Consider the following 15,606-nt stretch of genomic DNA (forward strand, 5'->3'; position numbering starts at 1 on the left):
CTTTCCCCCTCCCTCTGCCTGCCTTTCGACCTACTTGTGATCTCTCTCCCTGTCAAGTAAATAAATAAAATCTTAAAAAAAAAAAAAGTTTAAAATAAAATAAAATATAAATAAATCTTAAAAAAAAAAATCCACACTAAAAGATATCTTAACTGAGTTACTGAACTTCAGCAACATAGATTTCTTCTAACAACCATATATAAAAGGCAAGCTATCTCTAACTGGGGTGAAGGGACAGCACTATATGAATTAGGCTAACAATGCTTTTCTTTTTTTTTTTTTTAAGATTTTATTTATTTATTTGACAGAGATCACAAGTAGGCAGAGAGGCAAGCAGAGAGAGAGAGGAAGAAGCAGGCTCCCCGTGGAGCCCGATGCGGGGCTCAATCCCAGGACCCTGAGATCATGACCTGAGCCAAAGGCAGACGCTTAACCCACTGAGCCACCCAGGCACCCCAACAATGCTTTTCTACACAATACCATTCAATGGCAGAAAACAATGAAGAAATATCAACAAAATGCTTACGAAAAGAATACACGAACCCATTTATGGAGAATAACAGACAGGGATACTCAAACATGAAATAACTCAAGGAATATAGCAACCATAAACTCTTCTGAAAAAAATTATTAGAGATGCCTAGGTGGCACAGTCAGTTAAGCATCTGCCTTTGGGATCGAGCCCTGCAATGGGCTCCTTGCTCAACAGGAGAACTATTTCTCCCTCTGACTGCTATTCACCCTGCTTGTGCTCCCTCTCTCTCCTTTCTCTGACAAACAAACAAACAAATTAATAAATAAATAAAATCTTCCCAAAAAATTATCAGCTAATCAATGCTGAATAGATTAAAAGGGTCAACAAAACGCTCAATCCCAAATGGTGGAACAATGTCCAAGGATCTGCAAGAGAGAATGCAAACCCAGAATTTTATACCTAGCCAAGATGTCCTTCAAGCATAAAAGCAGGCATTTCTGATTCATCAAATAAGTGATAATAAAATCTAGCCAGCAGGAAGATGAATTAAAGACTTCAGATACGAACCACAGTTAAAAGAACCAATGGGGAACACTGAATCCTTTAAAATATAAAACAAAGGGGCGCCTGGGTGGCTCAGTGGGTTACAGCCTCTGCCTTCAATTCAGGTCATGATCCCAAGGTCCTAGGATCAAGCCCTGCATCGGGTTCTCTGCTCAGTAGGGAGCCTGCTTCCCCCTCTCTCTCTCTGTCCACCTCTCTGCCTACTTGTGATCTCTCTCTGTCAAGTAAATAAATACAATCTTAAAAAAAAATAAATAAATAAAATATAAAACGAAGACTAAATACTGGTTATAGTCATGGAACATACTATAAATGCTCTAAAGACCCTGACAAAGTAAAATAACAACCAAGAATGAGAAGAGGGAAATAGAAGGAGTCCAAATGTTCTTATTTTTGCTATTATTAAGTTCACTGATACTGCCTAGAACTAAACATGGAATATATTTATTAAAAATGATGCCATCTTCTTGGAGCACTGGGCTGATTCAGTCAGTAGAAAACACAACTCTTGATCTTGGGGTCATGAGTTCAAGCTTCACACTGGGCATAAAGCTTACTTAAAAACAAGTAAATAAAATAAAAATGATGCCATCTTCTTAATAACTTTCATAATCTTTTTCCTTAACCTATGGGGATTTTTCAAGAGCTAATGATTACTGAAGCAAAGATTCATTTGAAATTTGACAATTCCTTTTTCTGTTTCACTTGTTTTCTTTTTTTGCTATAAAATTCAAGTGACCTCAAAGGCACTATGCTTAGTGAAAAGAGTCCATCTCAAAAGGTTACATACTGACTACAGTTATACACCATTCTTAAAATGCCAAAACTATACAGAGAAACAACTGGATGCTAGGAGAGAGGGTACGGGGCTAGAATACAGAGAGCATTAGGCTTGAGGGAGTTCTGTGCTGATGGGACCGCTCTGTACCTTAACTAAGGTGGTAGTTACACAAATCAACACATGAACTGAACTGCACAGAATCATAATAAAAGTGACTGTAGGTTAAAACAGGTGAAAACTACATGGGGTCTAGAGTCAATAACTGACATGGACAAACATCAATTTCCTGGTTTTGACACTGGACATAGCTAGTAAAGATGTCACCACTGGGGACTCATAATAATCCTTTTGCAACTTTCTGTATTTAAGTATTTCCAAAAGTATACACTTTGTGGAACACCTGGGTGGCTCAGAGCGTTGGGCCTCTGCCTTCGGCTCAGGTCATGATCTCAGCGTCCTGGGATTGAGTCCCATGTTGGGCTCTCTGCTCAGCAGGGAGCCTGCTTCCCCCTCCACCTCTCTCTGCCTGCTGCTCTGCCTACTTGTGATCTCTCTCTGTCCATGAATAAATAAAAATCTTAAAAAAAAAAAAGTATACACTTTGTTAAAAAATACAAATAATAGTAAATTGATTTTTCATTCACTTAAAAACGAACACGATCCGAAAAATCAGAATGATCACTTTTTAAATGAAAGTACGTATTTTAGGACTCCATCTCATTTATCCAGATAGATACATACATACAAAAACATATGGATGTTTATGTAAGGTTAATCGTAGTTCAGGCTGGTAGGATTTGGGGTAACTTCTTTTTTTGCCAACATTCTTGGCACCTTTTAATCTACTTGTTTTTAATAAGCACATGTCGTTTTTGTAAAAATTATCCAGTTATTACTCTTTTCTAAATAAACAAAGACATCTTTCCAGGTCTGCTTACAAGCCAATTTAGAAACCAATGATTTTTTTTTCCCCAGCTGCATTCAGCTCATAAAATACCTTTACCTTTCCAGGGAGTCTGAGACCAGAGATCTTTTTCATGATGACGTTTGTATAAAACAGCCCCAGGCTCTGTGAGGTACCTGAGCTACTGCACCTGCTAGACCTAATGGGCTTCGCTGAACTCAACTGCAGAAAGTCAAGCCACCCTCTTCACTGCTGACGTCCTGTAATGTGGTCCAGCTACCACCGTGCCCTCAACCATCATGCTTTTCCTAGTCCTATCGCATTAGAGGATATACAGACACCTAGCAGCAAACTTCTACCATCTTGCCCTTTCTGTTAGGAAGTCAGTTTTACAGGTTTTACGGTTAGAGGACTAGATGTACTATTTTTCCTAGGACAGTACACCCAGTAGGGCTACATTTCAAGTGAATATGCCTGTATAAATGTGCACTGGCTTAAGGAGAAACCTACTCATACAGAAAAAACATGGGCTGTGGAGTTAGAACCTTGAGTCTGAACCCCATCTCTACCAACCTGCTGTGTAATTTTGGTCAAGTTACTTACCTTGCCCTCCCTGACCCTCAGTGTCCTCATCTTCCCAAATGTACAACGGGGACAGATAAGACCTACCTTGCCGGGCTGCTGTTAAACTGAATGAGGTACCATGCGCAGTGTACACGAGGGCCCCTCAACAATGACTAGCACCGAATGTAATTATGAAACACACAGACCTTCTGCTCCCTCTGACCCCCAGCTTCCTTCCTTTCCCATCAGCCTCCTGCACCTCCCTCACTTCTCTCTACACTGGGAGTTTCCTCAGTATCCACAACCCCTTCCCTCACCACACCCCGCCCCCACTGTGCCCCAGCACTTCTCCCAGAAGCAATTACTGTCTGGAGCCTCCCCCTAAGTACACATCTACACAGCATTTCTTGTAACAACTTCCCCTGTTCGCCTGTCCAACCCCCCCCCCAGCCCCATAAACCACCACCACCACCACCCTCACTCCCCCTGCCCGTCCCCATCCCGTCTACTTGCCCAGAAGAAAAATGCCCTTATCAGAGATTGCTGGTCACGTGGGTTTTGGAAAAAGACAGTGCTTACTATATTCATACTCTATTTCAATCTTACCACACTCTCCAAATACTGCCATTGTCATTTACTAAAGTCTAAAGCCCACCTTGACCTTCCCGGATTTTTTTTTTTCAACCCTGCCTCTTTTGACTGTCTCACTATGTGCAGAATGCTTAAGAGGCACTGGAAATGCAGAGGCCTAAGACTCACCCTGATAGGAACTCCTAAAGACAAAGAACTAATCCTCCCCATTGGCAGGCTTGGAGTGGGACTAAACGGAGACCAGAGGATTTGAAGAGTCTTATACTGTGCTCTTCAAACTAGAAGAATGTAGTCTTATAATTTCTATACAGCAATAACAAATACATCAAAATAATAAAAGCCAAAAGAAAAAACCTAACTATAATAAAAGTTGGTAAATGTTAAACTACATACTGGAAGGCCTCAAAGAGATGGTATTTAGGGTGACCTTGAAATGGTAGGGAAGGTCTCACCTGCAAAAAAGAAAAGGACAGCAGAGCAGAGGGAACAGCACTGAGCAAAGAAAAGTATGAAGTGGACTCAGTGTTCTGGGAATGACAGGTGGTTTGTTGTGGCTAGAGAACAGGTACAACCTGGGAAGTCTTTAAAAGACATTCCAAATCAATCACCTTAAGCATTTAATAAATCATCTTCAATCCATACTGAGAGGACGAAAAGTAAAACTGAAAAATCCAAGGCCCAAGTGTTTTCCATCATTCTGCAGTGATAACAACTTGGTCTTTGGGGAGTCTGGGCAGCTCAGTAGGTTCAGCATCCGACTCCTGATTTCAGCTCAGGTCAGGAGATAAAGCCCATCTTCCCCCTGGGTTTAGGATTCTCTCTCTCCTCCTCCCTCTGCCCCTCCTCTATACCCTCCCTCCCTCCCCATTCAATTCTCTCTCAAAACAACAACAACAAAACAATTGGTCTCTAACAAAGCGGGCCCTCTGCTCTGAATGACCTGGGGTCAAAGTGCATGCTCCCTTCTGAGCTCTACAAGGTGGCTCAGGTAGGAATACAGACGATGAACTGCTAGGGGGAGAAACCGGAAGCTGTCAAGACACTACGAGTGAAAAAGCAAGAGACGTGGCCTGACCAAAGTGGACAGAATGGAAAGAAAGGCTGGGGTCAGAACACAAGTCAGGAGAGCATCCACAGGTCTACAAGAAGGGGACTAAAAGTGAAGAGGAAGTTAAAGATGACTCAGGTTTACCACTTGAGTGTCCGTGAATAAAGCCATGAACAGAACCGGGGCACGGGGTGGGAGGGGGTCACTAACCTGAGGGAAAGATGACGGATTTGGTTTTAGACATGTTTAATCTGATGTCTTCAGGACACAGGTGGATACCAATGACAGGAGAGTAAGGCTGAGTTCTCTAGGACACACAGGTCCTAATTGAAGCCATGAGAAAGACCAAGGGAGACTGAACCAAGGCAGTAATATCATAGGAGCCAAGAAAAAGTCCAGTGGTTGCCACGGGCCAAAAGGAAAAGTCAGCATAAGGACTGAAAAGAGGCCCTTTATATTGGCTTCAGCACACAGAAGTTAGAGGTGATCTGGAAAAGTGAAGACAGAAGGTCAGTATACAATGGGCTGTAAAAAGTGCAGGCTGAGAGCAGCAGCTACAAGCTCAGGAGCCCCCTCCCTCTTCACCCCAGCCTGTACTGTCACATCTTCCTTGACTTGGACACATTTACCGACAATCCACTTTCGTAACATCGTCGAGACCCTAGTCCTGCCCAACGCCAACCACCTGCATCTCAACCCAGCAGTAGCTGCCCATCTCCCCACAGAACAAAGTCTCCTGTCATCTTCCTGTCAGTTTCTTTACCTGTCATCTCCATTCCCAGCAAATCCAAATCACCCATTAAGTAAAACCCCCACTATCCCTAGTCACCAGGTTAGAGGCTGCCAAACTCAGCTTGACCTTTTCCCTTTCCTTTATCCCCTGATTCTAGAATCAGTTTTTCAAGCAGTGAAAACTCTATTGTTCAAAACTCTATTGTTCAAGTCCTCCTCACCCTAATTCTACACCCAAGAACCGACTTTTGTCACATCCAGACATGCAAGTTGTCATATCCGGTTTCCCACACTGATCTAACCCTGCACGGCAGATGGATTCCTTCTCCTTCACGGAAAACACAAAGCCAAACTCCTGAGAGTAGTATCAAAAAGCCCTCCATGATCTAGCCATAAACCACCTCTATGGCCTTCTCTCCAACTACTACTTGACAAAAACCACCACAGCCAAACCAGTCTATCCAATGGTTTGAACACTACACAGTTAGTTACAGCCTTTTCTTCTGAAATGCCCTCTCTCTGCAAGTTCTGCTCATCAGAGGGAGCCTCACGGACTCCCATGCTCTAAAGACCCTGTAAGCACCCAAGACCTCCATGGCATTCCCACCCCAGTGTAACTGTCTCCCATGCCAGAAACCATTTCAGGCTCTTGGGACACATCAATGAACAAAGTGAAGATCCCAAGCTCTAGGGAGTCAATATTTTAGCAGGAGGAGGTAACAAAAAAAGACCTCATAAATAATGTTATGTACATAAAATGTTTAAAAATGGGGGCGCCTGGGTGGCTCAGTGGGTTAAGGCCTCTGCCTTCGGCTCAGATCATGATCCCAGGGTCCTGGGATCGAGCCCCGCATCGGGCTCTCTGCTCCGCGGGGAGCCTGCTTCCTCCTCTCTCTGCCTGCCTCTCTGCCTACTTGTGATCTCTGTCTGACAAATGAATAAATAAAAAATCTTAAAAAAAAAAAAAAAAGATTTTAAAATGTTTAAAAATGGTAAATGCAGGGGGCGCCTGGGTGGCTCAATGGGTTAAGCCTCTGCCTTCGACTCAGGTCATGATCTCAGAGTCCTGGGATGGAGCCCCGCATTGGGCTCTCTGCTCGCCCGGGAGCCTGTTTCCTCCTCTCTTTCTGCCTGCCTCTCTGCCTACTTGTGATCTCTGTCTGTCAAATAAATAAATAAAATCTTAAAAAAAAAAAAAAAGTGGTAAATGCAGGGCACCTGAGTGGCTCAGTTGTTAGGCAGCTGCCTATGGCTCAAGCCATGAGCCCAGGGTCCTGGAATCAAGCCCCACATCGGGCTCCCTGCTTGGCAGGAGGCCTACTTCCTCTCTCACTCCCCCTGCTTGAGTTCCCTCTCACTATCTCTCTGTCAAATAAATAAATAATAAAAGTAAATAAAAATAAATAATAAAAGTCTTTAAAAAATAATAATAAATTTTAGGAGGGTGGCGGGAGCCTGCGGGCCTGTAGGGCTGGCAACCAGTTCTGAAGGGCAGCGTGCAGGGTAAAGATGTGATGACCTGGGTACTCGAAAAAGAAGTCCTGTAGGGTGAGGCTGTCTCTTCGAAGAACACCAGAGGCCTGCAGGAACACCACATAGCGTTGCTCCAGTGAGACGTAGGCAGCCCCAGCGACACTGCCAGCACCAGACAAATCATGTGAAAATCGGGTTGTAGGGCCCCAATTGCAGTAACTAATTTGTGACTGGGTTTTTAAAGTTTCACAGTTGGTTCTGAGGTATTGCGTTTTGAGAAATTCTAACCAAATGGCCTAGTCTGGCCTAGTCAGAGTCTGTTGTGAGGGGGCCTGGATGGCTCAGGTCATGATCCCTGGGATGGAGCCCCACATTGGGTTTGCAGTTCAGCGGGGAGTCTGCTTCTCCCTCTGCCTGTGCTTTCTTAAATGAATAAATAAAATATTTTTAAAAAATAAAATAAAATAATTTAATAATAAATTTTAAAAAATAAATAATAGATGGGGCACCTGGGTGGCTCAGTTAAGTGTCTGCCTTCAGCTCAGGTCATGATCCCAGGGTCCTGGGATCGAGCTCTGCATCGGGCTCCCTGCTCTGTGGAAAGACTGCTTCTCTCTCTCCCACTCCCCCTGCTTGTGTTCCCTCTCTCACTATTTCTCTCTGTCAAATAAATAAATAAAATATTTTTTAAAAATAAATAAAATGGTAAATGCTACACAGGGCACCTGGCTGGCTCATTCAGTAGAGCACGCAATTCTAGATCTCAAGGTCATGGGTTCAAGCCCCACGTTGAACGTCAAGCTTACTAGAAATAAATAAATAAGAAAGAAGGTCAATACTACAAACAGAAGTAAAGCAGGCTGTGAAGGAGTGGGAGCAGAAGCTCCGGGGAGGGGGGAGGACTTGAGAACCAACCACTGCTGTAGCGCCCGCAGAGGGAGGGACCTTGACTGTGAGCTAGAGAGAATGGAAGGCCAGCGGTCACGGAGCGCTCTCCCCTGGAGTTCTACTGCAAAGGGGAACAAAGAAATGGCGCAACAGCCAACCTGGGTAGAAGCAGTAAAGAAAGGTATTTACCATGAGAAGACATGCCATGTTTGTGTCCTGCAAGTACCCAGCCCCTGAGAAAGTCCTCAGCACTCAACAAACGTTAATTCCTTCACTTTCCCTTGACACCTGCAATTTTGTTATCTTACTGGCCCATACCAGATCTGTGCAACTACCTGCAAAATTTTCCTAACCCTTCAAGACTCAAATGTGCCTCCTGGGAGAGAGCTTCCCTGGAACCTCTCCTCAGCGAGTCCCCCTCAGCTGGGCTACCTTTGCACCCATGCATTCTTCCACTCTCACCGTCACCATGGCCTCTTGCAATGGCTGGAATACAGTCCCATCTGCCTCACGAAAATGACTCCTGGAGGCCAGGCGCTACCTACCCCCCTGGGGTCAAAGTGTAACAATGAAAAGCTCTCACTGTGCTCTAACTCTTGAGCCAGACTGCCTGGGTTTGAACCCGAACTTTATCACTCAGCTGCAGTGTGGAAGGGCCCTGGATATTCTCATCCACTTAATGAGAAATAAAAATAGCCTCTACCTCCTGGCATTGTCTGGAAGAGTCAAGAAGTTAACGTATGTAAAATACAGGGCATACTCTAAATGCTGTAACTATTAACTATTGTATTATTATATTGTATCCAGTGTACCTAAGATTATAAGCTTGACAAAGGAAATCAATCAATTATTTCACGAATGAATAAACTGAGGCATTAAAAAGCTCTGTACATTACAGTCTGTGTTTTCGTTTACTTTACCAGTAAAGTAATTCCATCATTTGAACCAGGTCATGTCTAATTTTCTCAAAAGCTGTTAAAGTCATTTCTTGATTACCGAACCTGCCTCCCAACCCAGCTCTAATTACGCGACTGCCTACAGAACCTCTAAGGACCACGGACCCTTTCCCTAGCATCTCCCCACACCACCACGGCTTCTTCATACCTCCCACGCATGCAGGGGACCATGGAACAACACTGATGACCAAGTGGATGACACGCCACCTGAGTGGCCGAATCTAAGGTCTGATTTTGCCTCCGTTATATGGACCACTCACCACTTGTTACGGAATGCCACAGAAGGGGACATTAAAACTTAAGTCTTTGTAACCAAAGCAATTTTCTAAGCAACTACAGAAACACTAATTTAAGCAAGAACTCGGTTTTGCACACAATTTCCATAATAACCAACAGATCACTCGGTATTAGGTAACAACTTTTCAGAGAAGTAGTGGGAACCTCTAAGATATTACATCACTTAGGAACTCATGGGAATTCAACAAAACCCAATGACTTAATCAAATGTACTTACAGTATAGTTGTTACAGTAATCTGGACTACACTACAAATTTTTTTGTTCTTACATTTTTATTTATTTAGTTGAGAGAGAGAACGAGCAGGGGGGAGGAGCAGAGGGAAAGGGACAAGCAGACTCCCCAGTGAGGAGGGAGCCAGACACAGGCTCAGTCCCAGGGCCCCGAGATCAGGACTCTAGCCTAAGTCAGACACTTAACCAGCCCCCATCACCATCTACCTCAGAACCAAACAAAATATATCCAGATGGCGTTCCAATGATCTTCCACGATCTTCCGTGTGAGACCTGCGCATGTGCGGACCGACAGGCCCCAACTTACAAATGATTCAACTTTAGGAGGCTGCAAATGCAATTCACAATCAGTAGAAACCATACTTGGAATTTTGACTTTGGATCTATCCCTGGGCCAGCGACATGCAGTACAAAATTCTCTCGAGATGCTGGGCAGTGGCAGCCAGCTGCAGCTTGCAGTCAGCCCACGGTCACCAGGGTCAACAACCGATACAGCCACAACCATTCTCTCCTTTGCCTTCAATACAATATTCAGTAAGTGACATGAGATATTCAACACTCTAATATAAAACGGGCTTTGTGTTAGATGGTTCTGCCCAACAAGCCATCCCTCGTACGCTTACATGTTCTAAACACATCGAAGGGAGGCTAGGCCAAGCTCTGATGTTCGGCAGGTTGGGTGTAATAAATGCATTTTCGACTGACAGTATTTTCAGCTTACAAGGGGTTTATTGGGACATAACCCCACTCTAAATGGAGGAAGATCTGTCCTGCCAAAAAGCGCAGGCTTTGCAGTAGAGTGCCTTGGTCCAGATGCCGGCTCCACCCAGGTATCCTACAGCTCCTCTGTCCTCAGCCCCTCTGGTAAAACTGCCAAGAATGTAACCTAGCAGGGTGGTCTCGTTAACCAGACCAGACTGACTGACTACAAGAAAAATGATAGCTAGCTTACAGCAGATATGTAATAAATGGTGTTCTTATCGTATTATACTATTTTCATCTCATCAGGATTGAAGTTTTACAAAGACATGAAAAAGGCTCAAACAGGGGCGCCTGGCTGGCTCAGTTGGTTAAGCGTCTCCTTTGGCTCAGGTCAGGTTCTCAGGGGTCATGGGATCAAGCCCTGCACCGGGCTCCCTGCTCACTGGGGAGTCTGCTTCTCCCTCTCCCTCCACCCCTCCACCCTGCTTGTACAAGCACTCTTACATGATCGTCTCTCAAATAAATGAATAAAATCTCTTTAAAAAAAAAAAAAAAGCGGGGGTTGGGTTGGGGCACCTCATTGTGGGTTGGGTTAAAGCCTCTGCCTTCGGCTCAGGTCATGATCCCAGGGTCCTGGGATCAAGTCCCGCATCGAGCTCTCTGCTCACCGGGGAGCCTGCTTCGTCCTCTCTCTCTCTCTCTCTCTGCCTGCCTCTCTGCCTACTTGTGATCTGTCAAGTAAATAAATAAAATCTTAAAAAAAAAAAGCGAAGGGAGAGGCTCAAACATGTGTCAACTATTACTCCTAAAGTAAAATGTTGAGTAAGAAATAAAAAGGCAAAAAAGTTCCTGGAATAAAGCAAGAGATGTGATCCCAGGGGGAAAAGCTCCTCCTCCTGTAAGACACACACCAGGCAACGATTTCCTCGCATTCTGGTGACAAAGCCTGCCCCACCCACACCCCTGACCCTTGGATACCTACAGGATATGAACCCCCAGTGTGAGTGATGAAGAAAGGATGTGATTAGAAGGTCCTAATCTGGTCACAGCCACTGTGGCCACCCCTTGCCTGCTTAAGTATGTGAGGTCTAGCTTACAAAAACCTTGACTCGAAAATTAGCCCCAGAAAAAAATGTACATTGTAATCATGAAGTCAACTACTTTACAACTGCTCAGAAGTGGCCATTTCCATAATGTTCTGATTGCCAATTAAAATGAATTCTAAATGCAAGGATGCTTGGCTAGCTTTGTCAAGAGCTGGTAAGATTCTGCCAAGGGGTCCTAAACCACCATTCCTGGCAAGCTCCCTGAGGGGAGGAGCTTGTCTGCCCGTTCATCAGACATTCCCTAAAGCCTGGTGTCCAGTGGCAACTTAGAATTCAAGGAAAGATTTCTACACCGCTGTTCTAGGCAGCATCACTCCAAACAGCCAAAAGGTGGAAGGAACCCAGGTGTCCATCAACAGATGAATGGATAAATGTGGCATGTACTCACAACGGAACATTATTTAGTGTTTAAAATGAAGGAAATCTGACACATGCTACAACATGCGTGAACCTCCCGGACATCACGCTGAGTGAAGCCAGTCACAAAAGACTCAATACTGTATGATTCCGCTTCTGTGAGATACCTAGAGTAGTCAATTTCCAGAGACAGAAAACAGAGCATGGTCATAGGGGATGAGGAAGAAGGAATGAAGTTATTGCTCCATGGATACAGTTTCAGTTTTACAAGATTAAAAAAGTTCTGGGATGTGGGGATGTACATTCACCACAATGTAAAAGTACAATGTGACCCTGGAACAACATGGCTTTGAACTACACGGGCCACTTACACACGGATTTTTTTTTTTTCCCAATAAAAACAGCACAGCACTGTAAATGCAATTTTCTCTTATGATTTCTTAGTGATATTATTTTCTCTAGCTTACTTGTTAAGAATACAGTATAGAATACACATAACATACAAAATAAATATTAATCGACAGGTAACGTTATCAGTAAGGCAACAAGAGACTAACAGTAAGTTTTGGGGGAGGTCAAAATTATAGATGACTTTCCACTCATGGGGGGCAGCGCTCATGACCCCCACGTGTTCAAGGGGTCAGCTGTACTTAATGCTACTGAACTGTAACAACTAAAAATGGTTAAAATGGTACTTTTTATGTTCTGTGTATTTTACAACTTAAAAAGAAAACCGGAAAATAAACTGAAAGAATAAATGAAGAAAGGAATACTGAGTACTACCTTCATCACTCACTCCGCGTTCTATCTCATACCTCCGGATATTCATTAAGGAAATTCCTACCCCCATCTCATTTTACAGATGAGAAAACTGGGCCTCAGAGAGCTTAACCTATCTGCCACTACACTACACACAGTATCTACTACACAGGGCTGCTCAGCATTCATGGTGTATTTTACCCCACTGGTTGTAAGGCCCTGTGAAAACAGGGCCATGACTGATGGTCTTCTTTCTATGCCAGAACCTAACGCAACACCCACAGGCCCCTTGAATAGTTTTTAAAAAGTCACACTGGCCTGAATATCTACATCACAGATGTCATTATGTCCCTTTCTCTACTAAGTCCCTAACAGGAGTAAAACAGACAGCCCTAACAACACTTCCTTCACTGGAGGTGCTCAAACACAGCCTGAGCACTCAAGCGCTTCCCCACCGGCTTACTATGTACCAGGAGCTGGGGCAGATAAAGGTTCAGACAATTTCATCTTGGAGGGCACTGAATCCACTGCTGTGGAGAGAGAAGGCTCAGGAACGATTATCACAAGACAAAGGCTTATAAACAGATGTGAGTACACAAATCGAAGGGAGTGCCAAGAGTGTCTCTGGGTCTGAAAAACGTGGAAAGGATCTTCAGAAGAGGTGGCTTCTGAGCTGGATCTGGAAGAATGAAGAGCTTCCAGGCACTACCAGGGAAAAAGACCAGGGCATGAAGCAGAAACAACAGCATGCTGGGTGTCAAAAGAACACCCCCATTCCTGACTTGCTATTACCCGGATAGGCGACCTCTGCAAATCACAAACCCTGTTTCCTTCTATATAAACCACTGCAAGACCCCATCCAACCCTGTGTGTTACAGCTAAACAGAAGCTCTGAAGTCAAAGGGCCAAGTTCAAATCGTGCCACTGTCACTCAAGAGTGACCTTGAGCTAGGTAACTAGTGCTCAGAGCCTCAGTCTCCCCATTTCAGGAGAGAGCTACTGAACTCATTAAGTAACACATGTCAATCACTCAGCACAGGGCCCAGGCACTAGTAAGCCTCAAAATACAGGATAGCTCCAGTCAATAGGCTACATTGTAAGGGAGGCAAACCCCAGATGCCAGGGTAGTGCCAGCTGCGCTTCCAGGTCCCTCCAGTCATGAGACATCCCCTGGGGGATGGGAGCGCCGAGCTCGGGCTGCAAAGCCTGCACGCATGTGTCACTGCTGGGCTCGGCACGCGCCTGTCCCCGCCCCGGGGAGAAGCGATGGCTCAGCAGTCCCGGGGCCCGCTTCCACCCCTCAGACCCGGCACTGGGGAGGGAAAGGGGCTCGGACCCCACTTACCATGCTGGCCAGGGGAGGGGCGGCTCAGGTGAGCTGGCTCTCGAGCTTCGGACACGTCCCGCTCGCACAGTTCAGGTCATGGTCCCGGCAGGCTCGGGAAGTCCCCCGCCCATGCAAAGACAACCGCTGCCCCACCCGGGCCCCGCGGGGACCCTCTAAAAAGAGCGCAGCCCCCCGGCCCGCCTCATCGGGGACCCCCTGAACAATTCATCTAGAACCACCCGCCCCTCCCCAAGAAAACTGAAAAAGCAGGAAATGGGGCTCGGAAGCCGGTGAGAGGGCAGCGGCTCTGGGGGCCCCCCGCCCGGGCCCGACCCCCGAGGGGAGGCTCCGGGCCCAGGCAGGGGCTCCCGGCCTCCGCGTTCAGAAGCGGCTGCGGGCCCGGCCCCGAGGGCTGAAGGGGCGGAGGCTAAAGGGGCCTCGGCGGCGCATGCCCGGGCGGCCGGCTCAGGGAAGAGCCCGGGGGGCCCGCGCTGTCCTCGCCGCCTCTGCCCACACGGCCGCCGCCACCGCCCCACGGAGCATCCCTCGCGCGCCCGCCCCCGGAGCCACCCGCTCCGCGCCGCGCGGGCCGCCCCCGACCAACAGCCCCAACGCGCCGGAAGTGGCGAGCGCCCGGCGCGGCCCCACGGCGCGGCCGCCGGGCTGCGGCGCTGGAACCGGACCAATCCGGAATCGAGCGGGAAGGGGGGTGGGGGGTGCGGGGCGGGGCCGCACCCTGACGGCTCCCTCCTGGCCCCGCCCCTCCCGGCCCCGCCCCGCCCCGCCGCCCATCCACGCGGGCCCGCGGCCATGTTGGTAAAGGGCCCGGTCTGCCATCTTAGTAAGGGGCGTTTCCCTTTCGCTTCGGTAGCCCATTCATTCCGCCGGTCTTTAGGGAGCGTCTTCTACGCGCCAGGCTTCGGGCCGGGAAGTCCGTGGCCCACAGCCTCTGCCCTCGTGGAGCCTACTTTGAGTTCACGCATACTTTAGCCCTGCTATGGCCCAGGCGCTAGGACTGGTTGCAGTCAGCAAGCCTGCTGTAGACCCTGCACTCGAGGAGGCCAGAAGCAACGAGGGCAAATGATAAATTAACCGTAAGACAGGAGGAGTGAATGTTGTGAACGCAACAAACTAGCAGCGGGCTGAGATGGAATGCAAGGGAGGCATGGAAATGTAAACTGACACCCGAAGAATAAAGTCAGTAATGGAAAGCATGATCAAAGCCAAAGGAGCAGTAAGAGGCGGCTGCCGGCTCAGTCGGTGGAGCGTGCTGATCTCAGGGTTCTGAGTTTGAGACCTGCCTTGGGTGTAGAGATTACTTTAAAACAAGACAAAACAAAAAAAAACCTTAAAAGAAAAAGCTAAAGAACAACAACAGCAGAGGTGCTGAGGGGGTAGAATGTGAGGCGTTCCTGTTCCTATCCTCCAACACGCTTTACTTGTGAAAGTGCTGATTTTAAGGAACAGAGGCAGTAAAGAACACCGACCCGTAGAGGTTGAGCCCTCGCGTGTTCCCACCGCGTAGACGAGAGCAAATCTGTACGACCCGGTGGTTTTCAAACCAGCGAGAACCAGAATCACCCATCCCACCCCTGCGTTTTGAAGATTCTCGCTCAGTAGGTCTGGGTGGGGACTAATTTACATTTCTAAGTTCCCAGATGATGCTAATACTGGCGGGTCCTGGGACTGCCTGTGGAGAGCTGCTGGGAGAACTCCAGACACCCCAAAAAGCAACAGCTTTCATTTATTCCTTCATCAAATATTTATGGCAACCCACTAAGTGACATCCACGGTTCTGAGGATTCAGTGCCGAGAAAACTCTTATGAAATAGACACGTTATTATAAAAGT

The 15,606-nt window shown here is 46.6% G+C and overlaps 1 protein-coding gene across 2 annotated transcripts in view; it reads right to left on the reverse strand.

Annotated features, from left to right (window-relative positions):
- The window catches only part of XPO6 (exportin 6), a 101,461-nt gene extending 87,084 nt beyond the window's left edge, over positions 1-14,377 (reverse strand). For both annotated transcript variants that reach the window (XM_047712671.1, XM_047712670.1), the window contains exon 1: positions 13,775-14,377. In XM_047712671.1, coding sequence (XP_047568627.1) covers positions 13,775-13,777 — 3 coding nt within the window. In that variant the 5' untranslated portion in view covers positions 13,778-14,377. The remainder of the gene's footprint in view (positions 1-13,774) is intronic.
- Between the last annotated feature and the right edge of the window lie 1,229 nt (positions 14,378-15,606).

Source organism: Lutra lutra, chromosome 18 (assembly GCF_902655055.1).
Source record: "Lutra lutra chromosome 18, mLutLut1.2, whole genome shotgun sequence".
Lineage (NCBI taxonomy): Eukaryota > Metazoa > Chordata > Mammalia > Carnivora > Mustelidae > Lutra > Lutra lutra.